The 25,392-nt window shown below is 46.3% G+C and overlaps 2 protein-coding genes across 2 annotated transcripts; both read left to right on the top strand.

Annotated features, from left to right (window-relative positions):
* Positions 1 to 7,794: 7,794 nt before the first annotated feature.
* On the top strand, positions 7,795 to 10,814 carry LOC127765622 (zinc finger protein GAI-ASSOCIATED FACTOR 1-like). Its single transcript, XM_052290566.1, has 4 exons — positions 7,795 to 8,216; positions 8,330 to 8,726; positions 8,813 to 9,039; positions 9,682 to 10,814. Exons 1-4 carry the CDS (start codon positions 8,102 to 8,104, stop codon positions 10,587 to 10,589), a joined length of 1,647 nt encoding a protein of 548 aa, XP_052146526.1. The 5' UTR covers positions 7,795 to 8,101; the 3' UTR covers positions 10,590 to 10,814.
* Positions 10,815 to 17,647: 6,833 nt separating this feature from the next.
* Positions 17,648 to 18,721, top strand: LOC127765630 (uncharacterized). The gene is made up of 2 exons (XM_052290572.1): positions 17,648 to 17,858; positions 18,107 to 18,721. The coding sequence occupies exons 1-2, from the start codon at positions 17,699 to 17,701 to the stop codon at positions 18,319 to 18,321; spliced, it is 375 nt and encodes a 124-aa protein (XP_052146532.1). The 5' UTR covers positions 17,648 to 17,698; the 3' UTR covers positions 18,322 to 18,721.
* The last annotated feature ends 6,671 nt before the right edge of the window (positions 18,722 to 25,392 follow it).

Consider the following 25,392-nt stretch of genomic DNA (forward strand, 5'->3'; position numbering starts at 1 on the left):
ACACATTGAGACGTCAAAGGTAACACTAGTGATCACAGAATTCAGTATCAAGGTTTTTCAGTTCATGTAACCTAGTGACCACGGAATCGCCATGTGTATGTTCTTCTGCACTTGCCAGCGGCGGGAGGAAGCGAGGCGAAATGGAGCGGCAACGGACGGTGGGCGAAGCGACAAGGGCGCAGCAGCGGCGGGCGGTGGGCGGAGCGACACCGACGACGCCGCTCCCGCCGCCCCCCCAAGCTGAGCTCCCCGGCTCCCCTCCCCTCTCCCTCTCTACTCCTGGCTCTTCCTCTTCTTCCTCTCGGCTCTCCCTCGTCTTCGCGGCGGCAGCGGCAGGCCGCGGGCAGAGCGGAGAGGCGGACGGAGCGGCGGCGACCTCGCCAAGGACGCCGCGTGCACCTCCAACGCGAGAGGAGCGGCGGCGTGCGCCAGCCGGCGGGAGGGAGGGAGAGGAATGGCGGTGCGCTTGGGTCGGCGACCGGCGGTAGGGCAAGAGAGGAGCGGTGACGCGCGGGGACCGGCGCGTGGCTGCCGGCGGGAGAGGGTTAGCGGCGCACACCAGTCGACGGGTGGGAGGGAGAGGAGCGGTGGCGCGCGCCGCATCGGTGGAGAGGGCGGTCGACGGGAGGGTGGAAGAGGAGCGGCGGCTCACCAGCCTCTCTGCCCTTGTCGCTCCGCGCACCGCCCGCTGCCGCTTCATTTCACCCCGCTGCCGCTTGGCTCCACTTCCTCCCGCCACCAACCGCCCACCGTCACTCCGTCCACCACCGGCCGCCGCGCCGCTCCGCCTGTCGCCCCCTCGACGCCGCCGCTCACCCTTCTCTCCTGGCAGTGTAGGGGGAGAGAGAGGGGGATAGAGAGAAGATGGAGGCTGACATGTGGGACCACATGGGCCCCACCTTTTTTAATTATTTTTTTGTAGCTGACATATGGGTCCCACTATTTTTATTATTTTTTGGGGATAAAATTGCCATGTAAGCGCCACGTCATTGCCACGTGAGACAAAGACCTAGTCAAAGGAGCCACGTATACGCCATGTCGGTCAAAACCGCCCTCCATACTACTGAGTGACCTCGTTTGTCCGGTTTTGTAAGTTTGGGACGGGTCGTACCCGGTTTTGTGGACAAGGGACAAAAATCAGACTGACCAACAAATAGAGGGACCTAAAGTGAACTTATTCCCAGTTACACAGGCCCTTTCCCCAAAAATGGAAACTACACAGGCCTCTCTTCTCTTTTTTTTTTTTTGACGGGTAAACAGGTTACAGGCCTGCTTTTGGAACAAAGGAACGTGAAAATAAAAAAAAAATGCAGGACACACGAATTGTTTTAGACTCTTACCGTTTGGATTGAAGGAATGGGTGTGTAGAACTCAATCACAACAAATAAAGTTAATGATCATCTTTTCGCTTCATTTAAAAGTAAATAAATTATCACCTTACCTTATACTCTTTCATTTGTTCCAAACAATGCCTTAAGAAAAAATGATTAGGGAGGAAAGTGATGACTCATTCAGAACGCGGAATTCAAGAAGTAGAAAAACAAAGGTGGGGTGGCATTCCAACATGATCCCAAGGAATATCGAGACATAGGAATTGCTCATTTGTATTGTTTGGATGCTTCTCATAAAAACAATTTTTTTTTCCCAAAATATAGCAGCTTAGTATCGAATATGAGTATCCACATTCGTAATACTAGGTTGAGCCTTATTATGTTTTAGAATGCTATTTTTTAGAGTAAATTGTAGGAAACTTTTTTAGATGTTTGAAGTTATGCTAGGTTTCCTCCAAAATACCTAGTTCATTTTCGTTTGGAACAGGACCAGAGTTGTTGCATTTGTTTAGAGATTTAAAACTTAGAAGAATGCCGATGCATGAGCATATCTCAAAAATCAACACTGTAGATTACACAATGTCTGCATGTTTGGATTAAAAGAAGTACTACTAGTAGTAATCCAAATTCCAAGCGCACAGCAATGCAATCTTTCTCGTAACCGAGTCGACTTGCAGCTAGGACTAGGAGGGTAGCAAGAGTAAGCAGCAATCAGCGACTTGTGCCCTTGCTTGAGGTGGTACTTGCAAAAGCAGTTAATTCCCACTTGGGGGCTTGGGGCAGCTGCTGCTGCGAAAGAAATACGACACACCCACCATTCCACCTGGACCTGGTGCCGCCCCACCGGCTACCACTACCCTTAACTCCTCCCGCCCCGGCCCGGCGGCCCCCCGATAAAAGCTGCGCGCTTTCCTTGTCCAACGTGAAAACACATAAATGTGCATGCGATAGCAGCCCCGTACTCCCGCCGCGCCAGCCACGGGACCAGAGCAGCGATGACTCCCCGCATCCAATCCAATCACCTCCTCGTCGTCGGGTCGGCCCCCTCCCCCTGAACTGAACGAGTTCAATGCGCGCCCGCGCCTGCCACGCCGCGCACACTCCGCGCTAGGCTACGCTAGGCAGGCAACGACGCCGTGCGTGCGCGCGCGCCCGCGCTCTCGTGGGGTCCGGCCCCCATGCGCGCGGGGGGGGGGAAAGCGGCAGCGCGTCGCGCGCTTGTGGCCGCTAGCCGCGCATCAGGCGCAGTCTACAGTGCGACACACAGGCACGGCACGGCCGCCTGCTCTGCGCGCGACCGCGTGCGCTAGCTTGATCGGTGAGGTGACAACCCAGGCCAGAGAATTCAAGTGAACAACAGTGCTCACTGGCCGCCTCATCAGACTACGGCACCACGTACTACCCTCACTCGTGCGTGGCCTCGCGCGGCCAACAAGTACGGTTGTGCAACGCCACAGCTCCTCCCAGATTTTACGTTCATCTCAATTATAGTCACTGACTCAATTGTTGAAGATTCGATAATGGGGTCGATGTCGTGCGCAAACGTGTTGTCATGGACTCCCGCGCCGCGCGGCGTGCATCGGGATTCTACTTTACTTTTGACTCCGGAGGTCCATATGTCAATAATTATATTTGGTTTGCCGTACAAGTTTGCCGGAGGAGTGTGATCATTTTTGGTAGCGAGCTCACGGAGAAGGACCGGTGACACCACCGTGTAATGGAGCATTTCTCGTCAAGGTTTGCAGTAGGTAATAAAGCGATCGGAATTGTGGTCTGGAGTTAATTGAGTTGTTGGATCCATGGACCTGGAGTTATTATTCCCGGATGTCTCATGTCAGATCGGCCTGAATAGGAGCTTTCAGGACTTAACGTCCAATGACACGCAGGGAGCTTGAATAACACAAGTACTTACCAGGCTGAAAGCAAGGAGGAGGGTCTAATTTGCTCCATGAGGAAAGATGGGAAGAGACCTAATGGCCGGAAGTAATACTTCCATCATCTCAAAAATAATGGAAGAGATCTAAAATAAACTGCCTTGGCACACTGTGAGCATATTATAATTCTCTTATTTTAGTTGGATTTGTGGCTACTAATGTCGATAATAAGAACTGTGGTAGAGATGTAGATGTCAGGAAAATATGTAATAAAAACTGTGCATATCTGAAACTACCATAGTATATACAAATGGATGCTTAGATTTATACGCATCACTTAAAGTTTTTTTTCTTCCAGATTTAACCAGGACTCTTAGGTGGCGTGGACAACTCTTAAACATCCATTTATATATTCTATGATAATTTCCATATTTACACTACCTATAAATTTTGCACTATACAACATTTATACAATTTTTCCGTAGAGATCCATATATGTGTATTACGGGAAAATTTTGCCGCAATCAAACACATTGTGCATGCCAACTACTAATTTGTTACTCCCTTCGTTCCAATATAAATACAACATATTATAAATGTGATATTTTCTACTACGAATTTAAACATACATGTTACACATATATTATATTATGTTTATATTGGAACGAAGTGAGTACTACAAGCAGATGCACTTGAACGCACTTGACTGCCGCCGTAATGGTGGCTGAATGTAATGGACGTACGGCAGGTCGGCAGCACGGTTTTAATCATGCCTCGGCAGTGCTCCCTCCTGCATGCAACCAGTGGTGAATTGTTCGTACAAAAACTGAAAAACATCCGTATAGTAGACGGTGGTGGTCAGCCCGCTCGCCGGCTGATGACGGGGATTGAGCTGGAGTACTGGACCGTTCAAACGTTACAAAGGCCTCAACGTGAAGACACCTGATAATTTTTCAAGATGCAAATCTATAGCTAATGGGACTAGCTATATAAAACAGTTTACCCTAATACTCAATGCTCGAAAATAACATGATGAGAAGGAAGGCGACTATACAGTACAGTTTGAGCGGCTTTCGGTTGGTATAACGTGATTTACGTGACATGAGAACTGAGAAGCACCGAGTATTTTTTTCAAGATCCAAGAGGAGTAGTTGTTTGCGTCGCATTATAATAGAATCTTCTTCCCTGTCCACCCTAAAACAAAGCACACGCAACCCAAACCAAACACTTAAAATAAACAGATGAAGACAAAGTTTGTTTGTTGCACCACGGAGAGCGAGAGCTTCCTGTTCGCCAGTGACATGTGGGCCAGTACGGACGCGGTCCCCAGAAAACAGTACCTGACAATAACACGAACGACTGGTAGACTATTATTGTGTGTGTTACGACTGGACAGCAACGGTTAAGATAAGGTTAAGGGAGGTTACGATAAGATAATCAGGCCGGACCCATGAGGGGTTAAGTGAGCTAAACCATATTAAGAATTGCAGTGGAGTAGACTGATGGCCCTGGCTGGCGAGGCGGCTGGTCCAGATGATGCCAATTGGGTTGGTCAATGCGTTTAGGCCGCCTGGAGAAGAAAAGAAGAAGCCAAGGCCGGCTTTTTGTTGTATTGCCACTCGCTGTCATCTCAACCAGCTTTGTAGTACTCCGGTACTACTAGAATGCACCTAGCAATGCGTTTTTCAAATGAACTCGATTTGTGTTTAGTTCATGTTAAAATTAAAAGTTCGGTTGAAATTAAAACAATGTGACAGAAAAGTTGAAAATTTGTGTGTGTATAAAAATTTTGATGTGATAGAAAAGTTGGAAGTTTATAACTAAACTCGGCCTAGAGGTAAGAGTACTGAAGTTATAGAATTGAGGGAGAGGCCGATTCGATCTACTTTTGTATCAAATCCTGAAAGACCCGTGCCATTTGTCTGGATGTAGTACACTAATGACTATAGTTAGTAGGAGTACAACTTTATAAGCCAGCCTAGGAAAACACGTGGAATCGCACCGAAACTCTCTCAAAAGCCTAATTGCACGGTTGGATTCTTGGATATCAGGGCAAATAGGTGGCTTCCAAATTGTTAACGCGGAAATTGTTTCCATGGTACCGATCCGGTATAATAGGAGTAAGCTAAATGTGTTTTTAGTTTTTCTTTTTTTACATTTTAAGAGCAAGTTTAGTAGTATGGCCAACTACTAGCTTCAATTCATCTGTATCAATTCTAATAACTTATTCGTACAATAGTTACATACTACACTATCAATAACTGGTCCCACATGTCATACACACTGCGTCTTGAAGTCCGTATTACAGCCGGCTACAAATCTGTCATACACACACTACGTCTTGAAGTAGATTTATCTCGTTTTGAAACACGCACGTAAATTTCCCGTATGGCTAAACATAATATTTTTTTAAGAAAAATCTATAGAAATGTTATTTTAAGAAGTCACATTAATTCTTTTTTAATTTTAAAATAATTAATACTCAATTAATTATACGCTACTGCCACCTTGTTTTGAGTATATTTTCAATATTCTCATTTCATATTCTCTCAGACACACAGATAAAGTATGCCGTTAGAAAATTCTAAAACATGTATATTCCACTTGATTTTTAGCATAGATTTGAATATACCAAAAAAATGAACCTAAATTCCTAAATAGAAGATCTGTATGTGTCGAGTAAAGTTAGGTCCGTGTTGATCCATCCACTCGAGCTTTTGAGTAGCTCATATCTTAGCCTACTCCGTCGATAGAATATTTTGTAGTAAATAACCCACTGAATTTTCGAATGAATCGTCCAATGTCATCGATCGAATGCAACTTACAACTCTTTCCTGAAACTGTCCATACGCGATCTCCACAAGAAAAGGTTACCTAGCTTATAACATGGATAAAAAAGAATTAAAGATAAGCCTTTTCAGCTTAACATAAAAGGTTGCATCTCTCGTAAGTCGCTTTCTTTACTGCTTTTATTTTTCCCGTGGTTCTAACGATGAAAGTGACGTACTTATACGAAGTGCATACATTACTCCAACGACAATAATTGGTGAAAAGGATAGCTTTCTTTAGTTGCTAAATAAAAAGCTTGCATATTCTCCTATAAGCACTCATTTTTTAAACATGAAAATTTGTGGTCAACCAAACAGGTGAAATATCTATCTAAAGACGTGGTGGCTATTCCTTTTGACATATCCTTATTTTCCCTTTTTCCCCTTTCCGTTTAGAACCGAAAGATCTTTTTCTTCCGAGTTCATACTTTTCTGATGCAAAGTATTTCTTCCTTTTTCATTTTTGGCCGTTCAAACTTTTTTTTTAAAAAAAAATAGAGGGAGTAATACATTTTGACAATATAATAGATGCTCAGGAGTTCTCTTCTGGCACGCAAAAGAAGCTAGTATAATACTCCTATATGATACTATATACAAAGAGACCCATGTACAAAAGAGAGCTTAGCCGGTTTGAAGTCATTTCCTGACCCAAACGTGCTGCATATGGTCAACAGAAGCATGCTTAAATTAGACCCTCCATTTCATTTGATCAGCTGAAATAAAACATCGCCACCCAAATATTCAGGCACTGAATTACTGAAACTCTTTGACTTTTGACTTAATCTTGTACCAAACGATCCAAACAACGATTGTTTTTTTGGTGGCAATCCAGACGTCTGGTGTTCTGCACCGTGATGGCTAATGCCAGGTACTTCTTGTTTATCCATTATTCAGACTCTGAGTGTAAGCAATGTCTTTGCTGGTCCTAATTATTGGCGCTTGGTCCACTTGCTCTCCTCTCGGACGTGTATTCTGCCCGTCAACAGGTGCAGTCCTCAATGCTCCCTCTGTTTTGTTTTTCTGATCATGTTGATGCCGCTGCTGTAACAAGAACAGCAACACTGCAATCTCTTGACACCCATCGTACGGTAATAAATCATGTTGCCGCCAATGACCCAATGTTGTCCTGATCCTGTATTAAGATTTTGGAAAAGCTATTTATTGCACTGTAAAAAACTGAAGCTTGCAGCACTGTTAGCCTTCAACAGGTATAAAAAGTGGCATGCTGGCAGCTCTTAATGAAAAATGTTTATAACAAAACGAATGTAAAAGTCAGCTCATGAGTTAACTGAAGTGACATGGATCATGGATTAATCTAGACTATAACTGCTTTTAACTTATGGGTATCGGATTACAAGTTGCTCGATCTGACAGTACAACATATAATCAGCGAAAAAAAAAACAGTCGAAGCATCATAATTCCAAATCGGCAAATCAATCAAAGACGAGTGAGACATCAGCTTGATACTTCTCCGTAAACAGTGTCTCCCCTTTTCCTTTCCCAACCGTTCAAAGCAACAAACCAAATATTAAGCGCCCTGGCACTAAAATAAAACGCGGAAAAATCCAAAAGAATATTTGCGCTCGCGCTACACGACAAAGCGCCTGCCACGATCGGCGGCCCGCTTGACTCCACTAGCCAGATGCCAAATCCACGCCCATCCCCGCCCACCACCACGTGTACGGCTTAGATCGCGCCACGTCGCTCTCGTCGCGCCGGTAACCTCACCCTCCCTCCTCCTCCCCCGCGGGACTCGTCGTTAATGCACCGCTCTTGGCTCCCTTTCTTATCTCCCGGTCTCCGCCCAGCTCCGCCACTTCCTCACCTTGGCTTCTCCCACACGCAGCAGCAGCAGCCGCCGCCGCCTCGTTTGCTCGCCGCGTCCACGACCGGTGGTTGCCGCGGTGACCGGTAGCTCGGTGTCGCCCCCACCGTCCGGCCTGCGTTGCAAAGGCGCGACGCGAGCTTTTATGCTCGAGGCAGCTTGCTTCTTGGACGCTAGTAGCAGCAGCATCGGCGGGAGTGGTACCCGCGTCCACGGAACTTCTGCAAAAGAAAGATTCTCGGATGGAGGTCGAGACGTCGTCCGGGACGGCCGAGCGCGGAGCGGGCGCGGGCGCGCAGCAGCAGCCTCCGCCGCAGCCGCCGGCCAAGAAGAAGCGTGCACTCCCCGGCATGCCAGGTGACTGACTAGTTAACCGTACCGGTTGCTTAATTTGACTAGAGCTATGCGTGATGGCGAGATGATCGATGGCGACGGTGACCGATCGAGCGTTCGTTCGCGTGGTGGTGCAGATCCTGATGCGGAGGTGATCGCGCTGTCGCCCAAGACGCTGCTGGCGACGAACAGGTTCGTTTGCGAGATCTGCAACAAGGGGTTCCAGCGCGACCAGAACCTGCAGCTGCACCGGCGCGGGCACAACCTGCCGTGGAAGCTGCGGCAGCGGAGCGGGAAGGAGGTGCGGAAGCGGGTGTACGTGTGCCCGGAGCCGACGTGCGTGCACCACGACCCGTCGCGGGCGCTCGGCGACCTCACCGGCATCAAGAAGCACTTCTGCCGCAAGCACGGCGAGAAGAAGTGGAAGTGCGACAAGTGCTCCAAGAAGTACGCCGTCCAGTCCGACTGGAAGGCGCACACCAAGACCTGCGGCTCCCGCGAGTACCGCTGCGACTGCGGCACCTTATTCTCACGGTCCGTCTTCCCTCTCGATTCCCATCCAATCTCCATCCTCTAATCGAGCAGCCGCCGATACTGACCGGCGAATCGCCGCCGCGCAGGAGGGACAGCTTCATCACCCACCGCGCCTTCTGCGACGCCCTGGCCGAGGAGAGCGCCAAGGCGCGCGCGGCGCCGCCGCCGCCGGCCGACGAGGACGGGACCTCGGCTTCTGCCGGTGCGCCGCCGCCGCAAGCGCCTCTACCACCACCCGCGCCGGTGCCGGCGCCAGCACCGCCACCTCCTCCGGCCGCAGCTCCGGCTCCCGCGGCGCAACCGGAGCAACGAGGTAATTAATGGCGGTCACCCCAATTCTACTATCCAATCCGCAACTTTACCAACCCATGGTCAAAACCAAAAGAGTACTTGCAGAGGCAGTTCCAGTACCGCCTTGATGCTTGCGTTGTCTTCTTGGAGGATTGTGGCGTTTGCGGGGGAAGAAGCAGACGGGAGCGGAAGTTTCGCGGATCGATGGTTTTGTCACGATCTGATGTGCGCGCTAAAAAAAATGCCCGAGAGTTTGGGGGGGGGGGGGGGGGGGGGGGCAGTAGTTCGTTCGTTGTGCGTTCCTCGCACGCGCGCATCTCGAAACCTGGCTATATTTTCACATGCCTTAACTGTAGAGAACATGGGGATTGCTAGTTCTTGGTCGTTTCTTCGAAGATGAAAGAAAGGTGCTTTGTATAGTAAATCCAACGGAGTGCCTTTGTGGAGCCTGGAACCTTGAATCGGATGATAAAAAGGACATGCTCATGAAATGAATACATTGAAAAAGATCCTCATCATGGCGAGCTCAGCTCTCGTTGCTTTCTGCCTCTGTCGTTATTGCTTTGCTTTTAGTTGCACCTTGACATTAATCTAGCGAGCTAGTAGTATATGGGTGATCTAAATCTGCCTCCTGATTCGCTTACACTCGTTGCGCTGCATGCAGATCGGGATGCTGCACTGGATCAGTTCGCCACGCCGGCGCCGGCGCCGGCGCCGCCGCCAGTTACTGCTCCTCCGCCGCCGCCGGTTGCCGCTCCCAATGATTGTGTCAGCAGCAGCAGTAGCGGCGTGGCGCCGACGTCGCAAAGCCTCCTTAGCAGCATGTTTGCACCGCCGTCGGTGGCCCAGGCGCCGCAGTACGCGGACCCCATCGGAGTTGGAGCGGGTGGCCATCAGGAGCGCGCGGTGCCTGCCAAGCCTCCGGCGCTGTGCCTCGCGCCCAACGCGTCGTCGTCGCTGTTTACGGCGCCTGTACCAGCTGACCGGCAGCAGTTCGCTCCGCCGCCACCGCCGTCCCCGTCGCCGCACATGTCCGCCACGGCGTTGCTTCAGAAGGCCGCGCAGATGGGCGCCACCTCGTCTAGCTCGTCCTTTCTCCGCTGCCTGGGCCTCGACATGTCATCGTCATCGTCGGCGCCGCCTTCGTCGTCAGGGCAGCAGCAACAGCACCACCACCATCACCACCAAGAAACCATGCAAGTGCCACTCCCGGCGAGTTCGCTGCCCGAATGGCCGCCGCGGTTACAGCCGGAGCCATCCCCAATGCTGTCCTCCGGGCTCGGCCTCGGGTTACCATACGACGCGACAGGCGGTCCGGTGAGCTTGCCGGAGCTCATGATGGGTCAGTCCACACTGTTCAGTGCCAAGCCGGCAACACTAGATTTCTTGGGGCTTGGAGTGAGCCCGACAGGCGCGTCGACAAGCAGGGGCTTCCCGACATTCATCCAACCCATCGGCGGCGCTGTCAGCTTGGCCGGGAGTGCCACCGTCGCCGCGGAGACCTTCGGCGCCGCCCATGGCGGCCAGGCAAATCCGTGGGAGAGGAACCCGAGTAGCTCACCAATCCTGTAATAGCACTAGCTAGCTAGCAACTGGTAGCAATTAGCACCAAGTAGCAAACCACTGTGAATTCGACACATGCAGCACGAAGTAAGACGGTGAAAATAGTGGAAGCAGCCAGGTTCAGTTAGCAATTTAGCAGTATCTTCCAACTTTTGTTTGTTTCCTTTGACCAACGTCGTTCTTTTGTTTATTTAGCTTAGTACGAAGTTACAAGTGAGTTTCTTTTGTTGTTCACGGCCTCTCTTCTCCTGTGCTGTCTTTTGCATTTGTTTGTTCTCGTTCGCCTCCTTGCTCTTGTCCTGTAGCTGCCACTGCCTCTGCATTTAAACACAGCACTAGAGCAGTACATTTGGTGGATACGGGAATTAAATCTGCTGGCTGGGACGAGCTTGCAGTGGGTGATCATGAGCATTCAGGCTCCCCCAATTTGATTCAATTGTGTATCTGGTCATCTGATTGGTACCATTTTCTTCCCTGGTCGTTCTTATTGATAATTCTACCACTTCAATGGCAGCAGGTACGTGCAAATGCCTGTATTACCTGTTTCGTGAGTTGCTGGCTGCTACTCTCGCCGACGACCCGGGGTTCACCGAACTTTTTTTTGGGTGGGATTATGCCACCCCACAGTGGCGGTTATCGCGAAAACCACGCGCTCATTAGTGCGAGGCATACCGTGTTTTAATAACAGAGAAGTTACCGTACATGACAACCGCAATAACCGTACAGTTTTGTAAACCCTACCGGCAACTCAAAATATAATGACTTTTAGTGCGAGGTATACTATGGTTTTAAAAACTGAGGGCCCCTTTGAATCGTAGGATTGAAAAAACGGAGAAATAAAAACATGCGATTCTTATAGGAATGCAAGTGTAAAACAGATGATTGCAAAACACAGGAAAAATAAAGGAATGACCGTTTAGTTGGACCGCAGGAAAAACGCAGGATTCAGATGAGAAAGATAGACTCAAGGAAAGTTTTCCAAGAGGTTAGAGTAGATGTTAAATTTCCTACGTTTTTCCTCTAGAATCATAGAAAAGGAAAGTTTCCTGCGTTTTTCCTTTTTTCATTCCTACGAATCAAAGGCATGAATAGTGTAGGATTTCAATTCCTTTGTTTTTCCTCCAATTCAAAGGGGGCCTGAGAAGGTTACCATACATGACAACCATAATAACCATACGGTTTTTGTAAGCCCTACCGGCAACTCAAAATATAATGACTTTTAGTATTTGAAATTTATCTCGAAATACTACAATTTACTTATCCACCAATTGTCTCATACTAAACGTAATTGAAAATTAAACATGGATATTAATAAGAAAGTAATTGAAAATTAAACGGGAGAAGAATATGATTGGGTGAGAATAGAATATAGGCGAAGAATTGAAAAAAAAATATTGCTTTAAGTTGTTATATCTCTTAGTTGAACCAATCATAACAATATTTAATTTCATCAATTTCCTTAATCCTTGTGAAAAACTCTACGGGCTTCTTTGGAAGCAGGAATAAAAAAAAACAATAGGATCAGAACACATTACCTTATTATATCGTATAGGAAACAAAACGATAAAAATTAAAAAATATGCACAAAGTATATCTAGAGGTCTCATATGGGCTTCTTTAACACACGTGATTGAAAAAACACATGCGATATTGATAAGAATGTAAGTACAAAACACAAGAATGATCGTTTAATTAAGCCTATAGAAAAACATAGAAACCATATGAGAGAAATACACTCAGAAATTTTTTTTTCAAGAGGTTGAACTTTTGCTAACTTTTCTTTGAAATGTTTCGTAAGATTATCCATTCATAGGAACTTTGAAGAAAATAATATGATTCAATCCTCTGTTTAAAGTCCTTTATAGATTTTTTCTCTATAGGATTGAAATCCTTTAAATTTCTTGTGTTATTTTTACAAATAAGAGGGTCCAAAAAAGTAGAGGAAATATAAGATTATGTATTGATTTACCAAACAGAGACATGAGAGAGAGAGAGAGAGAGAGAGAGTTTACATTGAAACTTCGAAAGAAAATCTAAACATGCGCATGTTTATACCTCTCATTAGAATTCATGTAAAATGTGAAGGAAAGTTTCCTACCCTATGAAATTCCTTTGTGGCAGTCCTACCATCAACAGATTTTTCCCTAATGGAGTAAATCCAAAGCAGACCCTGAAGTATCTTAATCCAAAGCTTTTCTCACTGTGGCTGTGTTTAGATCTAAAGTTTGGATCCAAACTTCAGTTCTTTTCCATCACATCAACATGTTATACACACATAACTTTTCAGTCACATCATCTTCAATTTTAACCAAAATCCAAACTTTACGCTGAACTAAACACAACACAGCCTGTCATTGGCTATGTATTGTTCCTCTTGGTGTTTGGCTGCAAGACTCCATCAGTGGTTGACCATGTTCTTCTTTAGGACTACAGCTCCTTCTGTACCTCAGTACCTCTATGCACAAGTACTGTATGGTTTGAACATTGAATCGTCCGAAAGGCAAAGTCCCATTGATTGTTCTCGAAAGAATAAGCTAAAGCCCAAAATTTAAATTTTAAACTTAATTTCAAAGATAATTTAAAATATTCTCAGCATACTTTCCTTTTTATATTGGTTTTCAATAAGACTCTAAGAACATAGGGGTATATATAAAAGTTTTACACAAATTATCTTTTATCACTAATAAACCAATATGGTTTATAATAAGTTGTGGGCAACCGATGAGATTCTAGATGTAGTAGTACTACGTAATGAATTACAGAAGGATATTCTTTTTATATAGTCTGTTTTCAGGGGTTTAACTCAAAATTAGATATCGACATTGAACAGTTCAATATATGGCTAGATTAATGAAATTCAATATAGTACATGGCCATAGTTGACGACCTGCATAGTTATCAACTATAGCAAGGCATCTTCATCGGCAGGTCACATTCAAACGGAATAATAATTGGAGGTTGTAACAGTTTGATTGATGAACTGATGCTTTCGTTACAGTCAGATTTACAACATCTTGAAGTATCATGGCCGTCTAATGCTAGTGTATGAAATAATTATCGAGGGTGATTGTCATCGGTAATCCCAAGACGTTGTCCCGTTTGTAAAGTTTGCATTCGGTCGCCTTTTGGATAGCAGTTCTTTCTTTGCTGCTGTGAGTTCTTGTTGGATTCTGTGAGGTGAGCTTTCAACCTCTCTGTGAGCCTGACGCAGACTTTTCGTTTGTATTCAAGTGCCCGGCATGTGCCGCTGGTGCAATCGGCAGGCCGCCTTTTGTACTACTGGGGGGTTCGTGACTTGTGATGAGTAGTGACTGCCTTATAAATCGTGGGTTGCTGCAGTTTGCAGGCTAGAGTAGGGGTGTGACTTGTTTGGTCGAAATTGAAATGATTTGATTGAAAAGTTGAAAGTTTGTGTGTAGAAAAATTTTGATTTGATGAAAAAGTTGAAAGTTCGAAGAAAAATTTTGGAACTAAACTCGGCGTAGACCACAATTCACAGGGTGACCGGAGGAGATTTACCATCATGGTCCTCCTGGAGGATGCATAGGTGAATAAGATGGTGTCCGCTCTTGTGCACTTGTTTGGGTCGTTTTGTTTTGCTGCTCCTGTTCAGTGGCTGCATGTACAGAACTTTGGGTATACCTGCGCAGCCACGTAGATTTTTCTTTCGATAAATGAATGATACTGTCTGAATTTTGGCGTTCGTGAACTGGTTAGCACATAGCAAAGCAATAGTACAGGCACAGTTCGTCGTGTGGTATTTATTTTTCTCTTGTTTTTCAGAGGGTGGTGGTTTTTCACTGCAACTCGCATGCCGGAACAGCCTTCTGTAACAGTTCGATCCCCGTGCTTCTGGCCCCTCTCTACAGCCGATGATGCTACATACGGAGGCAGCCAGGGAGGTCAAAGTCGTGCGGCGCAGCCACGGCAGGAGGCGAGTGTTCAGACATGGGACTTGGCATCGAGTTTTGGAACGTGGACATGCATGCGCATGGTTCATCAGGACGTGCACATGGCGAGGTAAAAAGTCCATGTGGGTCACGCTGCAGCAGTCTCCATTCCAGCACTCATTAGTCCTTAACAGCGTCCCAGACATGTGCACGCTTTCACTGTTTGGTATTTATTGCTACTACTCGACCAGTCAGCAGTCAGGTTTTGTGGCTATGACCGTAAAATCTGGTCCTCGCCAGTCGTCACGGCGGACGGTCTGCTGTGGTGCCCATTTGTCCATGGTCCATCCGTCCGTTTTACGTCGCCAGTTTAAACCCCAGACTCCCAGAGCCCTCTGCCGTAGTATGCCGTAGGATCAACTACACGCCTCAGGGGGGGTGAAACTTCACCGAGCTTGGCTCATGATGAGTGCCCAACGAGACGTCCCGCCCCTCCTGGTTTTCCGCGGAGATCACGTAGCAGAGGCATCTTCTCTTCCGGGGCCAACGAGGCGGTCGGAACTGTACGGTGGTGGGAGTCTTCCACGCGGCCGCGTGCGCGCGTGGCCCGGGAATTAGCCCACGGCGCCGTTCTCTTCTCGGCTTATCCCCACGCGTGCGGTTGCGGTTGTTGCGGCCTTCACATGCAGCCTGTCTGTGCCGTGCGTGTGCGCGGCCCGCCCGGCGGCGTCCGGCCGGTCAAACGCGTCACCGACTCGGGGGTGAGTGAGTGAATGCCGTCTCCTCCGCCGGGCCGAGGAGTAGGCGTACGTAGGAGCTCGCAGTAAATGCCGGTGCCGTGCGGTGCAGCCCCCACGTTCCACGTAGGCACGTACCCTCGCCCCCCCATCTGCCCCGTTTCAATGCCCTGTCCGCCTCAACCCGGTGTGTGTCCACGGCTACAGGCAAACTCGCTCCCTCGCGTATACCTACGTACTCATCTCTACTATTATAAAATTGAAAATATTTTTGTCAATATTTTATTACGTCATCGAGCATGAGTCGGTTTTTAAGTTTATTTGTTTTGGGAAATATAGATGCGTATTTAAGTCGGTTTTTAATTTCGTTTGCTTTTGTAAATACATAAAAAAAATCATATAAGAAATCTTTTTAAAAAAAACTCGTATGCTAACTTAAGATGATTGGACTCCTAATTGCAGCTCATGATTTTCTAAAAAAGTATATATATCCAAACGAGTTCTCGTAGTAGATTTCATCTTAACTAAAATGTATATAAAAAATAATAAAATTAAAGTAACCTTTACACGTTGCAACGCACAGTTATTTTTCAAGTCATACTAGAAATCTAGAATAGACGCACGCGACGATGGATGGATGGCGATGCCGAGTTGCCGATCGAGACGGGAGTACGGGACCGTGTAGAGCGGCCTTGTGCCGGCTGTGGCCGCCCGGTCTTTTTCCGTGATGCTCGGTGCCGAAGGAAGTACGTGTATGGTAGGATTCGTTTCCGAGTTGTGATCCAAACGTGCCCGCCCATAACACGCCATGTACGAAACACATGGAGCTGCAGGCTAGCTATTTACTCCTGTTGGCTGTTGCAACACGTGGTTGTAGTAGACCTTGTAGGTGTATGCAGGTACGGATTACTGGGCCACCTACGTACATCGGTCGTCCGTGCACGAATGATCGGTCTTGTCGGTCGGTCGATGCAGCGAACTGTTGTTGTGATCAGTGTTATGGTAGGAAGTAGTAGTAGTAGGAATCGGCAAAGTTGCTCGTGCAAATCGTGCACGGAATATATCGAGCTGCTACCCCTCGCTGTCTGATATTGATGGATCATGCGTGCTTATTTAGTCTGAACAGATCAAGCGGAGCTTATCTACAGCGGCCATAATGCGGTATGATCATTCATTACTCTACCGTCGATAGGATAGGACTGTTCTCCTAACTTTCACGTCTGTATTTAATACAGTGATCGCTCCTAGCTTTTCTATATATTCAGTGTTCGTGCAGGTTACTCATCGTGTAAGCTGATATATCCAGGTTCACATGCATCTGTGGATGTAACAGTGGCAATCAACCTCAACTCCACGAGTGATCAGTACGTATATGTCCACGACGTGGAAGTGCATGCGCAGTGCATTGTACTCCGTACACCGTATAATTCGTGCATGCTTGTAGCATTAAATGGATTAGACGGCGCAACAATACAACTATATCGCAAAAACGGAGGCGATCGAACGAAGTGAGCCGTTACGTTTCATTTCAGAGACGACGCATCTATACGTACGTGGGGGATGCACTGAAAGCTGCCAGAACGGCAGCCGGCCAGCACGCCGTTCTTTTTGGGGAAAGCAAGCATTGCCATGACGCATATAGGTCGGCAGGCATCGATCTCTGCAGGGAGTTTCGGAGGTGACGTCATTCGATCTTTATGATGAGGACTAGCTAGCCATGCAATCGAATTTTGTGCATGAACTCATCAGGGTCGTTACTGGCTTCTTGCTAATGGGATAACTTTGTGTTGGAAGAACAACCCTACCGATAAGAGTTGATACTTCAATCGACCTGAGACTTCAATCTAAGACCACCCAAGCGCAATAGGATGTGAATTACCGAGTCGATTCATCATCAGATTTAACTTTAGAAATGTTTGCGAAAATCGTCAGACTGAAGATCTGAAAGGTCGCGTGTTCGATCCACGCTCCCCGCATTAATGTTTTGAGCGAAATCTAGCCCATGTTCTCATGTTTAGCACTCTTTCTTCTTGGGCCCCAGAAATTTTTTAAGATCGCGGGTGGCCCATGTTTAGCAGTCTTTCTTCTCTGGCCCATGTTCCCATTCTTCTTCGGCCGAATTATTTGGAAATAAGTTCATGTAACATCCCTTAACTTGTCAACGAATCCGATTTCGTCCCTCAACCGGAAAACCAGATACAAGTCCCTCAACTATCAAAACCGGTGCAGATTAGGTCCCTCGGTGATTTTGATGGCGGTTTTGACTGACGTGGCGCCTACGTGGCTAATTTGACTTGGTCTTCATCTGATGTGGTATTGACGTGACGTTACGTGGCAATTTCATCCGGAAAAATAATAAACTTCGCAGGACCCACATATCAGTTTCACACATGAATTAATAAAGAAATGGTGGGGCCCACGTGGCCCCCGCCACCCTCCTTCCTCCTCTTTCCCCACCTCCCCTCTCTTCATCTCTCCCCTCTCCTCGGACATGCGGGAGGCAGCGGCGGAGACCGGCAATGCCGACGGGGCGACGGCGGCGGGCAGACGGCGGCACGAAGCCGACGGGGCGGAGTGGGGCAGCGGCGGGCGGACGCGCGGGCGGAGCGGCGGCGCCCGAAGGCCGAAGCCGGCTGGGCGGAAGCCAAGAGGTGGTGGGCTTCTCTTTTGACTTTATTAGTGTTAGGAATAAGTTCATTTGCAGGTAGTAATCCTGACCCTGTATAGATCGATCGTGTGCTGATCAATTACTTCTGCTTCTGATACTGTAATCCTGCGGCGGATCAATTATTTCTTCTCCTGATCTGAGCAATTTGCGCCACGGATCGTCGTCGTGAGCCTGTATCGATCGATCCATTGTGTGCTTGTGTAGTTTTTCACTGGGTTATATTCATTTTAGGGTTGGAGCGTGCGGTGCAAGAGCTGCCTGCGCCGGCTTCTGTAGTCGCTGCCAAATCCGAAGCTGCTCCTGACCAAGCTGACGATGATGATGATGCCCAAACTGACGACGAGGAGGAGACGTGCGGCAGGAGGACGCCGGCGCACAGCGGCGCGAAGCCAGCGGAGCGGGGCGGTGGCGGCGCGCGAAGCCAGCGGGGAGAGGGCAAGAGATGATAAAATTCACGAAATTTCATTAAATTCAACGAAGCGTGCGTGGAGGGTGGTGGCGCGCTGGAAGACGACGACGACGAGGCTGGCGCTCTCCGCTTGGCTCCGCCGCCCCGCCGGCTTCGGGCGCCGCCACTCCGTCCGCGCGTCCGCCCGCCGCTGCACCACTCTGCCCCCTCGGCTGCGCCGCCGCCGCGGGCGTAGCGCCGGCTGCCGGACCTCCCCGGCGCCTGGAGAGAGGAGAACGGAGAGAGATGAAGATAGGGGAGGCGGGGAAAGAGGCGGAAGGAGGAGGCCGAGAATGACATGTGGGGCCACGTGGGCACCACCATTTCTTTATTAATTTATGTGTGAAACTGATATGTGAGTCCCGCGAAGTTTATTATTTTTCTGGATCATATTGTCACGTAAGCGTCACGTCAATGCCACATCAGATGAAGAGCAAGTCAAATTAGCCACGTAGGAGTCACGTCAGCCAAAACCGCCATCAAAACCACCGAGGGGCCTAATCTACACCGGTTTTGATAGTTGAGGGATCCGTTGTATCTGTTTTTCCGGTTGAGGGACGAAAATCGGATTCGTTGACAAGTTAAGGGACCTTAGATGAACTTATTCTGAATTATTTTAAGATCGCGAAATCTGGCCCATGTTCCCATGTTTAGCAGTCTTTCTTCTGGGCTTCTGGCCCATAGTCCCAAAATAGTATTGTAGGCTGTTTTGGCTAATGTGACACTGCAAGCAGAAACATATAACAAGCGATTTTTTAACTCACTTCAACTCAATTGTTCTCTTTTCTCTCGCCGTTCTTGTTTTTTTTATTCAGAAAGTTTACAAAGTGCAAAGTGTACCGACAGTAACGCAAAGAAATAGAGACTTAGTAACGGCAAAGAAATAGTATGCCCCAACAGAAAAGCACAACCTGTATGTGTGCTAGAGTATACTAAGGACCTGCTTGATAAAGCTCCAACTCCTAAAGTTTGCTTTCATAGTTGGGTTCGGAGTAGAGTTTTAGAGCCGCCTAAACCTAACTCCATCTCTCCAGTTCATTTTGTTAGAGAGCTCTACCTAACTCCGCTCCCATTTTAGGTGTAGCTAAAACTGTTTGGTTGAGCTCCAGTTTCAGGAAAGATGGAGTTGGAGTAAGAGTTGTGCTAAACATGCCCAAAGAAAACACAAAGCACCCTCTGTTTAAAAAATTCAATTCGTACTATGTTTGGATTCATAACCAGGATTGATAATTTTTTAAGGGATAAAGGAATTAGAAATTAAACTACCATATCCATATATGGTATGCATCCATATCAACTAGTTCTTTTTATATTTAATTATATTTTAGACATGTTAACAAACCTTTTTTACAAATAAATTATTGAGGAAACTTATTCTAGAAATATAGTATTTTCTCGGCGCTAACGTCATTGCCATCGTGGTACAACGTGACACACCAATCCCTCGTCATCCAAGAAAGCTAATGCCATTGACACCGTCATATTGGGAGCACAACTTCAGTAATGTTGGCGTCGAAAAAAAAAGTATATCTTCACAACTTTTTTAAGAAACTATTTATAAAATAATTTTTTAAAAATGTCTAAAATGTAAAAAAATGCTGCCCATATAAATGATGCTCTCCAAGCGAGCCGTATCACATGATGATTTTCCCTCTTTTGAGGATAGTCACAGAACTCCTAAAATTCGGAGGGACAATTGCATCTTCAACCACTTTCTGTTCCACACGAATCAGGGAAGAACCCTCAAGGCCAGTAGGCAACCATGTGCTGTGGTCTACCACTGATGTTTCTAATTTTTTGAAACTTTTAATTTTTTTTGTAAAAGAAAAAGTCCAATTTACACCCCGAAGTCTTATGTTCGTCTAAAATATACCGTGAACTATAAAACTGTATATAATACACCATGCAAGTATTCAACTATCAAAGTATCAATACCGTATATTTTACACCCTATAGTTGTTTTAGACTGGTTTTGCAATCCATGTCTGCATTGATCCCATCTTTCCCCCTAAGTTCGCTGAGGAGCAGACGAAGCCGGCGAGCTCCCTCCCACCATCAGCTCCGTCCCCGCCATCCTCCCACCCCCTTCTCGTGGGGACTACATCGGCATCCACGACGAGGGGAATAATTAACTATTTGCCACTGGACTCACATGTCATACATTGCGAGTGACAAATCCTTAATTGTCACATCTTAAAAGTGGCAAAAAGTTAAATACCCACGACAAGGTGCAGGGAACGGGATCCAACAGGGTGGCGGCTGGAGCAGCGAGAGATCGAGGAGGTCGTCACCGTATCCCTCACGAAACACGAGCTAACCTCACCGGAGCCAGCACGGGGAGAAGTCATCCTTGTGGAGCGTCGTCGTCGCATGGTGATCGAGAGTGAGGAGTTGGTCGGAGGGAGAGCTCGAGCGGCACAACCACATTTAGAAGTCATCCCTGTGAAGACGGCAGCCGGAATGGGAGATGAACCGTGAGCTTGTGTTGGCCAACAGGAGGGGGAACAGGAGGGGGAGGGGGATTTGGAGCTTATCGATTGTTTGAAGGGTGAAGGGGAGCTCGAGCTTGCTAGCGATAACCTGCATGCGTCCATATCTGTTTCCGCTACGATGGCAGTGCCATGGCCCTTGCATTGATCGACGAGTAGGTCGGTGGCCGCATCCACCGCGTAGAGGGTTAAACGCGCCTCTATCTTATCCGAACTTGTACCCACCCTGTCTTCTTTGATCTCAGCCGAGGGGACTAGCTTTGCCGTCCTCTTCAATGGCGGGGAAGTAGAGGGAGGGAGGAGAAATGAGCGCATTGGTGGAGGTCGGGCTATGCGATGAAAAAACGGAAGTCGGTGGCTGATGAATGTGGAAATTGGGGGCGATGCGTCCAGCTCCTACTCCGCAAGCTCTGCTTCCGGCGAGTCCTAGGCTTGGTTGCGTGAAAGTGAGAGGGGAAGGAGATAACAGAAGAAGACAGAATGAGAGAGTGACATGTGGAACACATAATCTTTTTATATTTTTGATACCGAGTAGATTGCCACATCAGCGCCACGTTGGCCATAACCAAGTTATAAAACCATTCAGAGGGTAAACAACACGGTATAAAAAGTTAGGGGGTGTAAAATATCCGGTTTTATAGTTTAAGATGTATTTTAGACAAACATAAGAGTTTAAGGATGTAAAATAGACTTATCTCTTTCAAAATTAAATCATCCAAAACGTATTTCCAAATATGAACCTTTTTGTTCACACCAACAAAAGTGACGTGGAGAAACAATACTGCTACACCACTCTATTTGGCGTGGGAAAATTATTTCGCCACATCATCCACATATGGCAAGATAAAAACAAAACTGTCACACCAACTATTGGTGACATGATAATATTGTTTCGTCGAGTTAGGTAGGGTGATGTGGCAAAAATGTTCAAATTTCTAAATAAGTATTGAGATGGTCTATTTTTAAAAATTTAAAATTCAGAAAATAATAAAATTTCACTCCTACACGAGTACTGCTACTCCGTTAGTAGATCTGAATGCCTAGGCGCATGCATGCTGGTAGGTCTACTGTTAAGTTGAAGCTTATGGGTCCCTTGCAATGCCTTCAGGTCGCCGCTTTCCTCGTTGCTATCAGTGCGGCAATGCACATCATCTTTAGGATTCTGCGTCTCGACGTAAAGGCTGGCCGGCCGGCCGGCCGGCTGCGGCTCCATCCGATGCTCCAATTGGATAGATGGAGCACTTGTGATGGAAAAGTATGTCCATATTAGAAATGGCACTGTACGAATGTATTGCTAGTAAAAAACATGTCTTATCTTTGAGCACATTACATTAGATCATGGAATAGTGGCCCTATTTAGATTTCAACTTTTTTCATTAAACTTCTAATTTTTTTGTCACATCGAACTTTTCTACAAACATAAACTCTCAACTTTTTCGTCACATCATTCTAGTTTCTTTGAACATCTAATTTTAGCGTGAAACTAAACACAACCAGTGTTATGGACTGGTTCAAAATTTAAGATTTCGAGTAAAACCGTTAGTGAATTCGGCGGACAATATCAATCACAGTATGAAACAATTAAAGTCAACAGGAGGTGAAACCATAATCCACCACAGTCCACAATTCGAATATGCGTGGGACCGTGACGAACTACTCCATCAGACGATGAAAACCGATACTAGTACTGTACATAGAGTATCTTATTCGGTGCGGACAGACTAGCTAATGCTTAGACTGTAGCACTTTTTTTTTCGCGGGGCTTAAACTGTAGCATTTCAGTAGAGCGACCGACGAGTAGAATTATATGATCTGCTGAGTGCTGACAAGGGTTTAAAAAGGGATCGAATCACCATACGATGTACACACGTCTAGATTTTGATCGTATAAATGGTAGTACGTACCCTGAATATTACAGTACGGTGATGCATTTCGTTTAAACACGTTCGATCTGCGATCACCAATTCCCCGTCCTATCAGCGGAATTACTCCATTGTCCGTGGCCAAATGCGCGCGCGAGTGCTCAAACAACACCGCCGCGCCGAGAAGCGGCACTACTGCTCGATGCCGCTCGATCTCTCGTCGCGAGCACAGCACGATCGAAATTGTAGAGTACTACTACTACGAACGCAGTGTTTTTGAGAGTAACTATATTTATGGCGTCATATTTTTTACCAAAAAATAGTCGGCATGTATTTACATTGTAAGTCCCTAAATTACATATGTAATTTTAGTGTATTTACGATGTAAGTTCTAAAATTATATATGTAAGTCATAAAATTACATATGTAATTTTAGTGCATTACAATGTAAGTCTTAAAATTACATATGTAAGTAGATATGAATAGAAGAGATGCTAATGTAAATTCAATACAGAGAGATAGAATAAATACAGACTTAGCAAATCAAACGTTCGTTAAATCAATCTCCATAATATCCAAGGATCAGATTGACCAACTGTGATCAAGCTAATTTTGTGTCTGCCATAAATATAGCATGTCCGTTTCTTTTTGCTGGGAGAAAGATACCTGGCTCAATCCATGATGTATGATGATGCGGGATGCGCTCTCCGACACGCAAGAACGAGCAGCACTGGAAATTTGAGCGAGAAACAGGGAATCCGCACAGAAGGAGGTCAAGGGCGCGCGTGAATAAAGACGCTTTGAGATCTTCAGACGCTGGCAAATGCCCATTGCTTGCATTGCATCTCTATAGACTATGCATGTCGCATCAAATCATATCACATCAACTGCTTCACTTTCTTTCTATACACAGGCCTTTCTAGGTCGATTTCTAAATGATTCCTATAGGATGCGTGGCGCTCGCTTAATTTGCGTCGAATTTCGAACGGAATTTCGTCATTTCAACATCTCAAACTCTCGGCCTGGCTAAGCTGATTTTAGTTTTACACTTTTTAGATTAACTTTAAAGTTTATTTTACTAGCTGCTAGGTTTATTTTACTAGTTCTTTTCTCAACTCACCTCTCTCCTCTTCCGCACGCATACTTTTTAAACTGCTAAGCAATACGTTTTTTTTAAAAAAATTCTATATGAAAGTTGCTTAAAAAATCATATTGATCAACTTTTTAAAAAAAACTAATACTTATATTATAGGAGCATGTATAAATTCATAGTAATAGGAAGTGTCACATCCCTCTAAAATTTATTATATTACTTATATGTAACGTTAACCTTCTCCCGTCTTAAAAAAAAAATTCGGCCGATTGTTTTTCCACCCGAAGAGAAAAAAGAGAGGAGGAACTTGCTGGAGGTTTGCAAAAACAACCAACAAACCGCAAGGCAAGAAGAGTAGGGCAACTTCGACGCAATCAAGAAGAAAAAAAAGGGAATTAGGCTTTTTCAGAGGAGAGAGACAATGGATGTAAATGGATTTGTAGATTAAAAAATCCGGCTTCTAGTGTGTAAATTTTGATAAAAAATAATTAATTATTCGGTTAATTTCTATTTCAAGCAATCAACATTTAATTTCTCCACCACCTTCTAATCTCGACCAATCACAATTGTCTATTATTTTCTTTTATATTGGATATTTTATTCCCAATAAAAACTCTAGAAATGGTTATATGTTTGAAGGAGGAAGTATCGAGTACGAACAGCTTAATTAATTACTCGACATAACCTAAATGAGAAATGCAACCAAGTAAACCAAGTAATGAGTTACTACTAATAATTAAGATTATTTCATTATATTCAAAATTATGGAAGTTTTTAGTACTTTTATGACACTGCTGGAGAACTTATTTTTGCTGGATCGATCAGAAACCATAATAGTCCCAGTTCCAAAAATAACCACGACTAAAAATCATCTTTAGCACCGGTTAAAAAGCCCCCGACATTTTATGATCTTTAGTCCCTTTTAATACCGGTTGAAAACGTGTCCATCCCCCTACTCCCACCTACTCTTTTTATTCCCGGTTAAAACCATCAACCGGGACTTAAAAATCACCGTAGAGTATATAATCCCTAACATTTATCCTCTAGCAACCACTTCTTCCCTTATTATTCTCTCTCTTTTCTTATCCTCTCCCTTTCTCTCTCTATTCTATCATCTCACTGCCGGTCCCTTTTCTCTCTCTTCTATTGCAGACGCGCTTGGGGACTAGGGCAGAGGGCGAGAGAGGCGGGCGGCGGCCGGCGCGGAGGGGCGCGCGGTGGCTCGGCGGCGCGGATGGCCAACGGCCGCTGCGGAGGGGCGCAGCGGAAGGCCGCGCGGCGCTCGGCGGCTGGAGGAGGGCGGAGCCGCGTCGGCGGTGGCGGGCGGAGGTGCGGCGGGAGGAGGCAGGCGGCGGGCGGCGGCGGCTGGCCACGTGCGATTCGGTGGTGGGTGTTGGCGATGTGACGATTTTTTTTCGCTATTCTAATACATGACGATTTTGTGAATTTGTGTTGCGAGACATTTGATATGTAAATATGTGATGCCAATTTGATTTGTGATAAGCATTCGATATGTGATTTTGTGATATCAATTTGAGTATGTTCGAATTTGTTCATCGATGAGTTTGTAATGTCAATTTGAGTTTGGCGCGAAATCAATATGCAAATAGCAAAAACAATTGAAA

The sequence above is a fragment of the Oryza glaberrima genome, chromosome 3 (genome assembly GCF_000147395.1).
Source record: "Oryza glaberrima chromosome 3, OglaRS2, whole genome shotgun sequence".
In the NCBI taxonomy this organism is placed as follows: domain Eukaryota; kingdom Viridiplantae; phylum Streptophyta; class Magnoliopsida; order Poales; family Poaceae; genus Oryza; species Oryza glaberrima.